The sequence below is a fragment of the Cyanistes caeruleus genome, chromosome 10 (assembly GCF_971803275.1).
Source record: "Cyanistes caeruleus chromosome 10, bCyaCae1.hap1.1, whole genome shotgun sequence".
Lineage (NCBI taxonomy): Eukaryota > Metazoa > Chordata > Aves > Passeriformes > Paridae > Cyanistes > Cyanistes caeruleus.
The window spans coordinates 15606694-15622713 of NC_141710.1; the positions used below are offsets into that span (position 1 = coordinate 15606694).

The 16020-nt window shown below is 37.4% G+C and overlaps 1 protein-coding gene across 39 annotated transcripts in view; it reads left to right on the forward strand.

Moving 5' to 3' along the window:
* LRCH3 (leucine rich repeats and calponin homology domain containing 3) overlaps positions 1-16020 on the forward strand; it is a 62456-nt gene that overhangs the window by 22454 nt on the left and 23982 nt on the right. For all 39 annotated transcript variants that reach the window (XR_015274195.1, XR_015274194.1, XM_023933000.2 and 36 more), the window contains exons 2-10: positions 2207-2351; positions 3446-3572; positions 4112-4217; positions 4397-4533; positions 5479-5588; positions 9675-9768; positions 10631-10751; positions 13188-13336; positions 14655-14731. Coding sequence is in view for 37 of the 39 variants with exons in the window: in XM_023933000.2 (XP_023788768.2) it covers positions 2207-2351; positions 3446-3572; positions 4112-4217; positions 4397-4533; positions 5479-5588; positions 9675-9768; positions 10631-10751; positions 13188-13336; positions 14655-14731 (1066 nt within the window). In the remaining 2 variants the exon portion in view is untranslated. The remainder of the gene's footprint in view (positions 1-2206; positions 2352-3445; positions 3573-4111; positions 4218-4396; positions 4534-5478; positions 5589-9674; positions 9769-10630; positions 10752-13187; positions 13337-14654; positions 14732-16020) is intronic.

Consider the following 16020-nt stretch of genomic DNA (forward strand, 5'->3'; position numbering starts at 1 on the left):
CTTGACTGATTCATGCCTTATGGTCAGCACAATGTGTAAAAAACAGATTTTGAATGTTCTTTGGTAAGGTAAAGTGAAACAAAAAGCAAATGAGAATTCTCATATTTGTGGTTAAACCCTTTCCAAAACAGAGTAGAAAGAAACTTTTTGTCACTTTTCTGCCAGAAAATAGGGCTCACTACTTGGGAAGCCCGTTTCTCTGGTAAAATGGGTGGAATTCAAACTGCCTTTGCCAGCACAGCTGTGTGAAGGAGGGATAAAGCTGTGAGCTGAGGAGTGCTTATATGTTGTGAGAGAAGTGGTGGAATTCAGAAATTTACACCTTAAACATAAACCAGTGTTGTAATAATTCTTTAAATAGGTGGTTAAACATCCAGTCAATGTGGGAAATAAGTATTTTTTTCTAAACTACTCTTGCTTGTTTCTTGTCTTCTCTAAAATAATTTGCATTCTTCTCTCTTTCTTGCACATACAATGGTATTGTGAAACCTCTTAGCAAGTTGTGTGGATGGCAGATAATTCCAATGTGGTTAGCTGCGCTTGGTAGCAATGTTTCAGGATGGCTTATGTTGGGACAGTATGATTGAAACCTCTCTTCTCCTGTTACATTTTACAACAATGTTGGCACACAGAGCTCCCAGTAGGCATGTCGCAATTTTGGACACCACGTTGTAGCACAGAGCTAAAACTCTGCTTTAAATCTGCTGCAGCTCCACAGCTTGGAGGGGAGGGCTGGAGTGGCTGTCGTTTTCACTAAATCGTTAATTAGAATTAAACTATGGGAGTAAAGCAATAGGGACCTTAGGACATGCTAGAGCACTCTGGGAGATAGCTAGTTCAGAATTAGTATTCACTGCTTAAATTCTTGGAAGAGTATGCTGTGTTCTGCAGGATATATGCAATTACTTTATTGACTCCTTTGTTACCTATAGATTCTTAAGCAGGTTCTGATCAGTCCAATTAATTTGCTGCTTCCACTTAAGCTGGAGTTCAGTGAGTACTTTAAAATGCCAAGAATATTCTCTGCCACCAAAAATAGGGAGTCTTCTGTCTGCACCAACATTTGTCCCTGGTTCTGGCATAGGGTTTGTGGGAGAGGTGATCAGAAAACCACTATGTTTCTGATCAGCCTCTCTCACACACTGGCAGTGCAAAGCACCCAGGACAAGCTGTAGAGGTAGGAAAATTCTGCTTTGGCAGTAGCAGGAAGCAAGATCCATCACAATGATCTTTCTTTGCACTGATGCATTTATCTGATGTTTTATCTGGATTAGCAAATGGTAATATCAGAATGTTTATAGAACCTGTCTTTAGCAATCTGTAAGTTCAGGTTTTTCTTCACTGTTGGAAGGGAAAAAAAGAGGAAAATGTTTTCTTTGTCACAAAAAGTAGAAAAGTAGGGCTAAGATATCAAACAGCTTTCTATCATAAAATAATAAAACTATTCTAGATATGCAATGCAAACTTATTCCTGACTTCTATCATTTTGTTGTTTTAACTCCCACTATTAGAGCCATCGGAAGTACTCATTTAAATTGTTGGTTTTTTCAAAATCAAGTTTAGACAAGTTGAAGCTGAGGTCATGTTTGAACCTGATACCAGCTGGAAAGAAGCACTTCGTGTTTGTGTATGGGGGGGTGTAATTTTTAGTTTATTTATTTTTTTAAAAATTTTGTTGGTGAACAGACAAGGGGTTTTGTTATGTTCCCCATGAGCTTTTTGTATTGGTGGATTAGAAGTTTCCATGACTTTCGTGCTTTCTTACCTGTGTGCATCCTGCTGAACTTTATATCCAGCATAGTCCCTGCTGTACTGAGCTTTTGTCATAGCTGGAGGTTGGGTAATGCTTCTATCAGAGCTCAGAGCTGGGAGTGTCAGGAAGTGGGGAATGTAGGTGTGTGTCTGTGGGAACTGCCCTTTGGCATTTATAAGCAGCAGCTTTCCTTGATCTTTAAGGAAAAAAGAACCCTTTGCAAGCATTATTTATCACAGTGCAGCTTGTGAAGGAGAGTAATGCTCATGGATATTTTGTGCCCATAGACTGGTAATTTGAACTGTCCAAGGAAAAATATTGATTCTTCAAGTATAAACGTTTGGTAGGTATTTTGGTTAAACTTCTTTAACCAAAACAACCTTGCCAAGCAAGGAACTTAGTCAAAGTTCTAAGGCAGCTTTACTGAATCTTTCTTTTTTTCCCTCCCTTCAGACTTGTCACGGAACAGACTGTCGGAGCTTCCAGCAGAAGCCTGTCACTTTGTCTCCCTTGAGACTCTTAATCTATACCAGAACTGCATTCGTTACATCCCAGAGGCTGTTTTGAACTTACAGTCTTTAACATTTCTAAATATCAGGTAAAAGTTGTCTTACAAATTTTGCTTTAGCATGTGTAGTCTAGGTTTATACATTTTGGTGCATCCATAAGTAATGCTAACTTGTTATGTTGTATATAATATGATTAAAGCAACCTGAACCAGTCTTACCCACTTAGGTGGATCAGGGAATATGAGGATTAAGCAGCAGCTTGTAGAAGAGGAGTATGAAGAAAAAAAGCTAATTCCAGCTTGAAGGAATAAATAAATTCTAGTAGTTTCCATGTGAAATATCGTGGTAGAGCTTATGCATAGTCTTTGCAAAGCAGTTCTCAGCAGCTGAATAAGGCTTATGCAATATCCCTTTACCTTCGCTGTACTGGTGGCTTTGGAAGAGCTTTCTCAAGCATTAAAACTTCTCGGCCAGCATTACAAGCAAATTGCTGCAACTTGGCCTTTTGATGAAATTCAAATGTGTACAGCATCTTCCATTTGTAGAGACTCTCTTAGTAGATGTGGAAAGTTTCTCTTCAGAAATTGGCAGAAATACTAATTAAAAACTCTCAGGCTATTTCTTTCTGCTGTTATAAGCACACTAAATTGACAAAAGTATATTTCTTTATTTTCTCTTCTATTGATGTGAAAATTGTACAAATAGGTTGTGAATCAGATATGGATTTTCTAGTGCTGTATCTCTAGTAGGTACAGTACCATTATTATCCTTAATCAGAAATACACTTTAAATGTTCAGTGTCTCATGACTTTCTCTGTGGCATTTCATGTGTGCTGACCTGTAGTGCTACCCATGAGGAAAGCTTTTACACTCGATCCAAACATACTCCTTTGTGACAGAGCATGGCCACTTATCAAAGGCACCTGAAAGGGCACAAAAACATAACATTCCTCCACACTGAGTTCAGAAGCCTCTGATCAGCCTTGATACTTGATATTCAGAGTTTGTTCACACGTGACTAGATAAAGCAAGTAATAAAGAACAGCCTCATAGAGCTACTTTTGTAATAATTGCATGAAAACTGATTTGATCATCTAAATAGTGTGCTTTTTGTATGTGTCTTTCATTGTATGAATATTTCTCACTAGACTTCTGATTATTTTGTTTTCTTTCTGTCCAAAAGTCGAAACCAGCTTTCAACATTGCCAGTACACCTCTGTAGTCTACCACTAAAAGTTTTGATAGCAAGTAATAATAAGTTGGTTTCAATACCTGAAGAAATTGGACAGCTCAGACAGCTGACAGAGCTTGTGAGTATACGCTTGATTTCCAACTATTATTATTCTGCTCTTGGCCTAAGGATGATCTGTTTCTGCCACAGTGTCTCTCTAACCGTATTTGGTATTGTATAAAGGTGTTAGAAAAGAGTTTCAAATACTCAGATTTTAAAAGACTTTTATGTGAGGGAAAGATGCACTGGAGAGCAAATGATCCGTGTCAATTTAAATGCCTTCTCTATTCTAGAAAGGAAGGCCTGGTGGAATTAGAGTTCTTGATATATTTGTTTCTGGCAGAAAGCTTTTATATAGCAATATTTGCTGTCTGAAATACTGTGGAGTAACTTGAAATAAATTTCTATAAATCTGAATGCTTAATCTTTTAAAGGTTTTATCTCCCCTTGTGTTTAAATGAGAACAATGCTTCATATCAGCAGTGAGATTGAATGAGTATATGGATCTGAGGTGTTAGAGAAGTAGCTGCCTTTTTCTTTCACTCCCTAAACAGAGCTGCATATTTTAATTAACAGGCACTCAGACAGTGGTAACTCATCCTTTGCTCTTCTTTGTAGGATGTGAGCTGTAATGAAATACAGACAATACCTCCACAGATTGGCAATTTGGAATCCTTGCGAGACCTAAATGTCAGAAGAAATAATTTGGTGCGTTTACCTGAAGGTGAGAAAACAGCTGTCAGTTACAACAGCAGAAACTTCAAACTTCTCTATTTTCATTCCCTTTTTTTCCTCTGAGAGCTGAAAGCAGCTAGTTGTTTTGTGAAACACATATTTTTATACTTTTGTTTTTTCTCACACTCTTTTAACCTTCTGAATTGTATCTTTGTTTTCTATCTCCAGAGCTTGCTGAGCTGCCTTTGATTCGATTAGATTTCTCCTGCAATAAAATAACAACAATCCCAGTTTGTTATAGGAACCTCAGACATCTTCAAACCATCATGTTAGAAAACAACCCTCTCCAGTCCCCCCCTGCACAGGTATACTGCAGCTACAAAATCAGAAAACTAGTTCAGCTAGCAAGGGCAGAACTAAGTCATAAATTGAAGGATTATATTATGTATTTGTTATTTAAAGCAAGAGAACTTTAAATAAATTCTGTTGTCTGTAAGTGTTAAATATGCAGGACACCTTGAAAAATCCCTTTACTGTATTCATAGTTTCTGGTATGGAGTATTAAAAAAATTCTGTTAATGTTGGCTTGAATAATTCTGCTTTCAGGATAAGAGAGAGGAAGCTCTGTTAGGCAAGACTTCATTTTCTGCCACTCAAATGTCAAAATTTTGACTGAGGCCTCAGTGGTGCAGGTTGCTGGTCCACTTTGCAGCAGAGTACTTAAATTGGCTTTTGAGCTAGAAACTGCTGTATTTTTAGTGACTGATTGATTTTCAATGTGGGTATATGAGCTTCTGAGTATTACAGGTTCTACTGTGAGCTGCTGCCTCAGAGTCAAGAGGGGCACTTGATGAAACTTGCCGTTTCAGTGGGGTTTTGCTTTCCTTGTGAAAGCAGAGACAGCTGTACTGCCTTCATTGACTATAAATTTGAGCTGGCTTTGGCAGTCTGCCACTGCCATTCAAATCTGGGTAAGGGTGGGATGCATCTGTTCTGATGCCAAGGGTATAAATTCTAGTACTTGTAAATGCTTGTGTCTTGTTTGCATGATGAAATTTCAGCATCCAGCTTACAGAGTAGCCTGCAGACCAGATGTACTTGGAAGACAGCTTCCATTTGTCTATTACAGGCATCCCATGATACTCCACTATAGCTGTTCCTCTAAAATGCAGTGAGCTTGGAATAAAAGATACATTGGTTGATGTAAATGTGCTCATTTATTATTATTCTCAATTGCATCTTGAATGTCTGTAGTGGACTTCGAAAATGCACTGTCAAATCATACTTATTTTATTTTTATTTTTTTTCAGATATGTATAAAAGGAAAAATTCATATATTTAAATACCTGAACATAGAAGCATGCAAGATAGCTCCAGACTTGCCTGATTATGATAGGAGACCCATGGGATTTGGATCATGGTAAGTTTTGCACAAGCCACATTCCCAGTTTTAATAGCATTCAGGAAAATTTTGTCAGTCCACCCTGAGTTTATTAAAAAAAGAGTCAAGGATTGTTCTTTGGCAAGTGCATTGAGGTGGCTTTGAAAATACCGTTTATGGTATTTCATGATGCATTATAGCATGGTACCAGTGTGTGAGAAGTGGTTCAGGAGATGACCTGGGCAGTGTGATGTGAAAGGCAGTGTCAGAGCTGATATGCAGTGAAAAGAGAGTAATAATAAACAACACGCGGGCATGCTCCCACGTTAACCTGTGTGTTTAGTTTACAGGATCTTAAAATTTTCCACAGACTTACTGAATCATATCCCAGCTGTGATTTTTAACCTTTTGTACAGAATTTTACAATGGCTGTGCTCAAACTGCAGGTGTAAATGCTGATCTTCACCCTGTTAGTAAACTGTTATTTTTGGCAAGCTTTCACTTGGCACTGCTGCTTGGCATTGTAACACAAATATTGGAACAGTCAGCCATATCAGCTACTCAATTAAGATGTCTAGCAAAAAGCAGGAGTCAAGATTTATTTCTGTTACATGGTACAGGAGTCAGTGAAGTATGAAACTGAATATATATAAAAATTACTTCAGTCATCTTGGAAGGTAGTAATAACGTGGAGGAGTAAGTTGCTGAACTGCTGCCTTAGCAGCAATAGAACACAAATCAGGGCGCTGCACAATAAATCATCATGAGTCAGATTTATGAAAGAAGAATTTGCATGAGGGACTGACAGAGTGATTCCTCATCAGCACTGAATGTCATAAATTACTGTTCTAGATGAGGTCAACATATGAGCATGTCAAGGGTTAATCGATTTCCAGTACAAGGTGGTGCAGATGGTTTCTGCATAATACTGAAGATAACTGTCCTTTTTCTGGAAGGAAAAGGCTCTAAATGAGAAAATGCCGTGATCTGTTTAGCTCTAACATAGTTTGTTAATTTTTAAGAGAAATTCAAAATCAAGCTGTATGCTTTTACTGATTGTTGTCTGTAGTTGTATATTGCTCTGGAAATTTTCATAAATTGCTTTCATGAAATGAGAAGAATTAATATATTTTAATCATAGCTTGGAATTTGAAGTGTAAAAACAAGGGCAGAAGGATGAAGGAACTAGTTGAGGATGCTTTGTTTAGAGTTTTTACCAGACTAAGCAGTATGAAATGAGCTTCAGCTGGCTTTTCTGTAGCTGTATTTCTGTACCCAAGAGGAGAAAAGAGTTAGTGATAGAATTATTTGTTGTTACTGTGCTGTTTAGGGTGTTTAGTGTTGCAGGTGATTCTTTCCATCTTCATGTACGTGTGAAAGAACTGTCTATAAAGCAGAGCATGTATTAGGAGAAAATTGTAGAATGACCCAGTGGAAGAGAGAATTCCCAGTTATTATATTTTTATGTAATTTGGGATGAAAGAAATAAAATCCTTCAGCTGTGATACTGTTAGTATTTCCAGGCAAGGCACAAGAACTTTGTGTTTGTAATCTTTAAAGGTGACCAATAGAACTAAGGTATCAGTCAGTCCACGTAGACTTTGTTGCTGGTTTATCTGATCAGCTTGGTGTAATGCAGGTTGAGAGTCTTAAGTGGTAGAGACTCTTGAAGTTTAAGGAAGTTTATGTCATGCTGTCAGTTCACTCTTGATCAAACATTTTTAATAGCAAGGCTATTGATACTTCTAATAAAACAAGATACTCTGAAATATGGCAGTAAGTGTGGGTTGGAGGTTCTAGCACAGCTAATTGACTGTTTTAGCCTTGTAAATTTATATCAAACTGTTTAACCAGAAACTGTATGTTTCAGTCCTTTTCTAAGCATAAGTTATGTGAAATTTATCTTGCTGCAAGTCTGTTCAGCTGCAACAAGCTGGTCTCATTTGCAACAGTGAAACTCAGAGCATCTCAGGTTGGTGCTGGAGAGGATGAGATTGAGAGGAGGCAGATCTATGGAAGCTGTGTAGCAGTTGTTGGCAGACTGGCATAGTCTGGAACTTGAAGCTTTAAAATACCAAGTACTCACAGGTGAACCATTGTAATGAATATTCTGGGACTTGGGCAACTGTTCTGGCTTACAGGAGGTAAAGATGTAGCTTTTAGTGTGACTTGGAAATGGCAGCAAGTACTGTCATTCATTGTTGGTTTTAGCAGGCATTTGGCTTCTCATCCTTTGATTTCATGCCTTACACAGCTTCCTATAAGCTGTAGCTGCCCCAGAATGCCATGATCTGTCCAAATTCCTAATGGTTGTTCCTTGTGGCTTGTTGGTTAGGGAGGAATAAAAACCTTAATCTCAGCTGATTTTAGGATGGCTGCTGTATGATTATAAATGTGTAAAGTGTGTAGCATTGGATAGGTGGGTTTAGTTGTGAGAGTCGGGAAGACAGAAAGCAGCTTTCTCAGTAAAAAGGAGAAGTCCTAGGCACATTGTTGACATATTTTTGAGCTTACAGCTAATTTTAGTGTTAAATGTAAAGCTTTTCAAATTCTCCAATTGAAAAGGGAGGCTAAAAGAAAATTTGTATCAAAATACTTCCTCATTTTTGAGCTCCTTAATTTGTAGTAATTATTCAATTTACAACAAGGTGCTCAGGAGATGCTGAAAATATTGATTAATTTAAAATGTAATTATACTGCAAATCAATATTTCTTTGACCCATGTTTTAAAAATATATCTAAGTTCTATGAACATTTAGTAAAATTATAGTTCTACTGTCAGTTACTCAAATCAGTAACTTTCTTTAACTACATTGGGTGACTTCATGGTCGTTCTTTTTTCTTCCCACCCAGAAGAAGGGAGGTTTATTATGCAGATGATCTTTCTGTTCAAATACAGGGCTGTAAAAGTGGAACTCCTCTGAGTTAATCAAAACTCCATGCAGATGCAAGAGCTTGTCTTTTAGTCTATGTCTGCATAGAAACAGATGCACAGCTTAATGTTTCTTATCTGTAGCCTCCATCCCTCCTGGTACTTCTTTGCTATTTCATGTCTACCTGAAAACTAAAATAGACTTGATAGTAGTCTGTCAGTTTTCTATGATGATGATAATAATAATAATAATAATAGTAATAATTTGAAAATAAGTGTTTCCTGAAAGTGGAATTTCAGAGAGAGCAGCAACTTGAGAGCAATGTCAGTGAGAAAATGACCTGCAATTTAGTTACGATGGGGTGAAGCAATTAGCTTTCTGAAATTCATTCTTCCTTGTGCATTATGTAGTAATTACTGCTGCAGTTCTCCCTGGGGCATCGAGTACCAGTAGGACAGTTCAGCCATTGTGAAATGCCATCTGCAGTGGATCAGACAAGTCCCATTGTCTCTTTTACTGTAGCTATCTGCAGCAGTTGCCAGAGTTGACATCTGTGATGGCTATACTGCTGAATTACATAGTTTCTAAGCCTAGAAATTTAAAGAACTGTATGGCTGTTTGGTTATATGTGTTGTAACACTGGGCTCATGTCTAATGCCTTTGTCTAGACATGTCATTGACAAAGCTCTCTAAATGAAAACTGTACTTCTACAGTTACTATATTATCTAAAATACTGTTCAGCTTACTGCAGTTTCTTGTGTAATTATGACACAGAAGACATTGATGTAATACATGCTGCATAGTTTTGAGTAGAAATGGTATATTCTTTATTTTTAATGTTTTTATATACATTTATGCTTATTTACGTAAAAGTTTGTTGACGGTGTTTTTCAACCGAAACATGTGAGTAGTAGAAAATGAAAGTTTGACTTGCTAAACAGAGAAACACGAGACCACTTTGCAGTTTGCTTTGTCATAATTTCTCTTAGGGAAATGTTTGAAGAGTGGATCTATCCTTTGAATCAGCTTAGCTGTGAAGGCCAGTGGCAGGTGACAGCTGACTGACAAGGCTGGTGAGCTGTCAGCATATGCCTCCTGCTCTGTTGGAGCCAATATTGTAGCAGTGTGAGGTTTTCAGACATGCTGAACACTGCAAGTGTGCTTGGTAGCTTATTCTGCTTTTGTTCTGTAGTAGCTGAGATTCTTTTGGTGGTGTTTCTATCACAGTAACTGAAACTGTGTGTTTGACAGCCACGAGGAACTCTATTCCAGTCGTCCATATGGTGCACTCGATTCTGGGTTCAATAGCGTGGACAGCGGAGACAAAAGGTGGTCAGGGAATGAAGTAAGTGTTGCAGCTTTATTTTTGTTGAGTGCAGTATTGTATAGAAAGAGAACTAAATGTATGCACCTGGAAGCACATTCCATAGGTAACATGCATGTGCTGGTGTGCAGGTTGCCTTGAGCCAGTATTACTTGTTTTATTGGAGAAAAAACAAGGTTAATTTTATATGGGACAGACCCCAAGTTGGAAGTATTAACAAAAATTTATAAAACAGAGAGATTATTTATAAAAATGAGAGATTAATTTACTGGAGCACAGAAAATGAGAAGAATAGGGTTCCTCATTTTAAAAACTTTGTAACAGTACCGTATTACAATGCTGAGTCAACAGTAATTATTCATGAAAAGTTGTTTCCATAAAATAAATCTGAACATGAAAATTCAGCTTTGGAAATCAGCTGGAAATTTTGTCTTCTTTGTGTAAAATGTTAAAATCTGTTTGCTATTTAGAAGCAGGAAAATAGGATCTTTTAGCAAAAAGATTGTCAATTATTATTGCCAGGAAGAAGTTCCCTTTTCCTCTTGGGGCAACTAGAAAATAGCCAAGACCTAAAGTATCACAGTGAGCTGTACTTCATACTTGCACTCTTAATTTGATTTTAGAGAAGGTGCTAGGATTTTCTGTCCTGGGACATTTTCAATCATGTGCAGTTACTGCATTCAAACTGTAGGTAGCTGGTTTCTAAACAAAGCTCAACTATGTGTTTTTTTTAAAAACAATACATTATACCTGTATTTTGCTTTCCATTAGTGTTTTGTGGTTGTAAAACAGGGCAATTGAAGTACAAATCAAGAAGTAATAGATTACAAAATTATGTTTCTGAAGAAAAATGTTTCCAGACTTCACTGTTTGTTTTCCAAAGCCAACAGATGAGTTCTCAGATCTCCCATTGCGTGTGGCAGAGATCACCAAAGAGCAGAGACTGAGGAGAGAAAGTCAGTACCAAGAAAACAGAGGGGGTGCAGTTGTAACTAATGGTGGAGGTAAGTAGTGACCTTTGGCTAACAGTATTTATTATCATCATTATAAAAGTTCCAGAATGTTTCCTATAGATACTAGCTTGTTTAAAGAGGAAAGAAGCCCAGAACGGCTAGGTGGAATTACACAAAAACAATATTGTGGAAACTGTAAAACTACTGTTGTTTTAAAGAGGTTAAAGGCAAAATCAAATAGCAGAATTGGTATTTTCTTGAAAACTTTGTCAGCTTTTGCCTGTACCCTATGTTAAAGTCTCCAACTGTGTCAAATGGTATTTTGGAATATTGAATTTCAGTGCATGGAGTTTTGCTGTTTGAGCTTCTGGGGAAAATTTACTGCTGTAGTAAATTGTCAGTGCTCTGTGCTGACTGCTGTCTGAACAGGATGAGCAGTTTTGTCAGGGAATTTTATATTTCTGACTAGTACAAGTGTCTCATTCCAGTCTGGGATTTTAATCCAAATTTATCATCCAGGAGGGCTGGTTTTTGTGAGTGGCAGTGCTTTGTTGAACTCTCTCAATTGGTGTCCTGCAGTCATACAGGATCACCTTCATAGTTGTTCAAGAGGTGATCGTGCTTTCCATGTTTCTTGATCTCCTCGGTCGTCCTTCCTTTTAACTTCCAGTAATCTGCTTCTACCAATGTGTCCTTTTGTTTATATACCTTAATTTTAAGTCTTTCAGGTTTGTTTTTTCACTTATTCCTTCATCTCCATTGTTTTGCACCACTTATTAGATGTCATCTGCATATACTTTGATTGATTCTTCTTTCTCAGCTGCTCCCTGTTTTTCATTTTCCCTGATGGCTACTATTTATTTTTTCTAAGTGTTGCTGTTCTCAGCTACATCTAATCTCCTGTGCCCAGCTCCCACTTTTTTCTTCTCTCTTCCCTCCTCCTCCCCATCTTTATCTTTTGCCATCTTCTTGGTCTTAGTCTTATGTGCCACAATTTTTTGTTTTCTCTGACACCTTCTAGAAATACCTGAAACTCTTTAGTTGTCTCACGCTCTTTCACAAATTAATGGGGAAAAAATTCAGTTCAAACAGTTAAATTCTGGCAGTTAAAGGAATTGAAGACTTGGTGTCATGGGGAGCTCTGGGCAGCCTTAATAACAGATAGTGCTGCCAGCTCTGCCTCCAAGACTGACTTTATTTTGTTCTTTGGGTTTTGGACACCAGGGATTTCAAAATGCCTAGCAGACTTTCAAGCTGGAGCATGATGTAGGTCTGTCTGAGAGGGGCACAAACCATAGCATGTGGCTATCAGAGATCCAGATGATTTGCAGTTTTGTGTTCCTAAGACAAATACTAATGTCTTTCACCTTTTTCTGTATTACTATTGTTATTATTATCATCATTTTTTAATAAGCAAGCCTGGAAAGAAGGAGAGTTTGGGTTTTTTTTAAGATTTGAAACTGAGATGGAGATTTAATGAAGCTACAGTGTACAGGAATGTAGTTTTGGATGGTTGTAGTAGCAGAGGGGGTGGCTTTGGCAGTAACAGTTGCTAGATTGTGTGGTGAGGCAAAGAGAAGTCTGTTTCAGACAAGCAGGAAAGGGGCGGGGGAGTGAAGAAGAATGTCTGGAAGAGTCTGGAGCAAGTTTGGGGAGAGTTTTAAGAATAAAAGAAAGCTCTAGTGCACTGAAAGGGAACTTACGCTTTCCCCTGCATCCCCAGTGCAGTATTTTTCACCAGAGGCATTTGCTCAATGTCATGACTCTCAGAATCCCTGGGCAGAATGTGGAAAAGCAGTGACAAGTGAAAAAATTGCCCTACATAATATCTCCCACACAAAGGAAAATCAATACCAGCCAAATCGTGCTGTTTCTTGCTCTCATTTCAGTGATTCCTAATTTATTTTTTCATTCTTCTTTTAAAATAAAATTGCAGGTGCCTTATATTGTTTTACAGGGATTTTGTTGTTTTCTGTGTTGTTCACAGTGTTGTTCATTATTTCCACATACACGTCTCATATTTATTGTATTTGCACTCAGATAACTTAGACATGCTGCTCTATTTTGTTGTAGTAGTAATATTAGTAGAAGGATCTATCTGTTCTGATTTTTCTGACAGAGACTCAAGAGAAATTATCCCAAACTGTACACAGGTCATTACACAGTCTTGATAAAAGCTGAAAGATTTTGATACATAGTTTTTGAAAAGGAAATCACAGTATTTTTTTCAGTCACTGCAAAAGTATCTGTAACCAGCAGTATAAAACTGCTTCCTTGTTGCTTTTTAAAAGGCATAAATTTCATCATTATTTCAAAATTTGTTTATCTAATGTTAGTGGGCCTGGCAAAATCCAAGAGCTTTCAGGCTGAGCTTTCCCAGATGGCAGAAAAAGCAGGGCCTTAGTTCCTGACCTTGCTGCATTGTTGGGTTTTTTCCTCTCTCGTGGCTTACCTAATTGTGTGTGTTTTCTGTGTATGTTTGTCAAGTGGAACATGATCTCGATCAGATCGACTACATTGACAGCTGTGCCACAGAGGAGGAGGAGGAAGAGGTGAGGCAGCCCAAGTGCCTGGAGTCAGACAGCCTCAGCTCCCAGTTCATGGCATACATAGACCAGCGGCGGATCTCCAATGAGGTGGTGCTTTTACTGCATTTCTTCACTTCACACACCCCAGCAAAGCCTTGTGAAAACTCTCTCCAGTTAAGTCATTTGGATGTTAAACTTCTGGAGAGAGTCCTCAGAAACTGAACCTACAGAAGCAGAGTTTTAGCAACATCATGTTTTCTTCTGTGTTCTGTCAGTCTTAATTAATACCTATGTACACAGTTACACAATTCAGTGGCTCACTGTACAGGCTACATGAATAACTTGTCTGAAAAAAATCTCTGTGGCTCCTCTGCTTAAACAGTAACTATGGTGCTGTGATTCAGATGTGTCCTTTAAAAGCTCCGCGTGTTTTGAAGCAGAAAGATATTTGCTATTTGAAGAAAGGCAAAAAAAAAAGAGGTGGATCTTTAGCTTTTATGTAGGAGCTTGGTCCCTATCTTGTCAGCTTCATAGTACTGTGTTTAAAATCAGTCACACAGATATGAGAGATGCATTCATTTTGCAAAGCTCACAAATTCAATATCAGATCACAGAAACTGAAGCACAGACACTAGAGCAAAACTCAGAAAATTCAGTTGTAGGCAATGCAACCTAAGGACTCCTTGCTGTAGGAAGGGAAAAGTCAGCTCACAACAGCTATTTCTTGGGGTCTGTCTAGTCTTAACAATTCAACTGCATTTAGCTGAATGAGTAGCTTCTCTAAAAAGTCCAAAATACTCTACTACTTAAGAAGGTTGACTGCAATATAGCAGCATGCATGCAGGCATGAGTGAAAATTAGCAGGTTGATCTTGACAAGTTTCTATTTTCTTGCATTAATGGGTGTAAGTGGAAGTTTTTGAATAACACCAAAGTCAAAATGTCTCTGATCCCAATAGGATAAATTATTTCATTGCTAAAATTAAACCTAAAGTCTTGTTATTAATCCCGTGTTTTGCTTTCTTAGGTCTTCTGGGACCTGTCTTTAGAATATCATAAAAGACCATCAGCTCCTTTGTTCTCTTTTTCTAAGAATCCAGTCTTCACTGCTGTACACTTGTAGAGTTAAACTCCAAAGAATGTATTTACATTTCAGTACAAACTTCATACCTACATGAACTTGTCTATATGATTCTTAATACTGGAGGTTTGAAACTCCTGAAGTTATCAGCAGGCATATTTAATCTTGAAACTATTATTGATTTAAATGTGATAAAAAAATAAGAGTGAGCTTGCTTGGTTGAAAATTTACATCCCTAACTTGTAGTTTGTGCTTCTCAGATGTTTTAAATACCAGTATTACAGATGTAGCTCTGCAAAGAGACTGTTTGGCATTAATGTACAGTCTTTTGTGGTTTTCTGCTTAGAGCTCACCGGTAAAACCTGTATCCGTCAGAGAATTTCAGAGAGCAGAGGATACAAGACGACATTTACATCAAAACAGGTAAGAATTACTGTATTAACAGTAATTGTATCCAGAATTTCATGATGAATGCAGAGCATATATTTACTGAACTGTGTTTATAAAGTAGCATTTTTCCTGTTGCTTCGTCAGGAGTGTGTATGGCACTTTTTTGATAAGTTACTGCTCCAAATTAGGAATTGGAATTCTAATAATGGCAGTGAGCAAAAGGCATAACAGTTCTATGCCACTGCTTGCCTTAAAATCAGTTGGTTAAAGAAATCTGCATAATTAAAGTACATATTTTAAACTGATTTAATATCTGCTTTTAGTGGTTTGATTAAATCTCATTTGTGCTTTAATTAAATAGTTGATATGCTGTATTACATCGAGAACAAAAGGGATAAAAGTACTTGCAGGAAGGATAGAGATACTATGGAATATCTGATCTGCCACAAGGACACATTCTTGGTTGACTCCTGCTGGTTTTTTGGTGTTGTCGAAGATTAATTTATTTTAAAAAGTAGTATCTTTCTGGCCATAATCATGAGCTTACATCAGCAGAAGGGATAGAATGGAAATCAATTCTGAAAATGCTTATTGCTTATTTTTATATTGCAATATTTTATATTAAGCAATTTTTATATTGCTTATTTTGATGAAGTATGCCCATGCTCTTTAATGATTATTTGGCTTATTGGAGAGAATGCTTATGTGTAAAATAAAGGTCAGAACTGGACAGAGTATCAATGAGGGGTGGTTAGGTTTCTGAAAAGAATTTTGGATGTCTAGTTAAAAGAAAAGTAAATAAGCAAATATAAGATAAATAGCAAATTCTTGCAAATGAAAATTGAGAGAACATTTATTATACTATTGAGGCATTTCAGTGTTCTGTGGAGTGAAAGTAAATTTGCAGGGACTCAACAGAAAACATGCCCAGTTGTACTTGGAATGTTTGGGGGGGAGGGCAGGGGAGTGGTGGAAAAGACAACTGGTAGTCCTACCTATTACTTATGCTGTCAGTAGAAACCAGTTTTTAATTGATTCTAAAATGGTACTGAGAGAAGAAATGAAACCAAGATTAGTGTGTAAATTTTCCCAGCATTTTGTCAACATTTTAATAGGCATTCTGAAATGTGGAGAAAATACGCAGATACAGTAGCTGTACTGATACAAGGGAGGGTCACTATTTCAGCATGTCAGCATTCCTTACTCTGTCCACAAGTCAGCTATAAAGTGATATAGCAATTCTGCCATGTTCTCCATCAAAAAAGTGAGTGCTCTTGGTTTGAAAGATTGATTTTTTGCTTGTTTGTTTACTTATTTTTTTA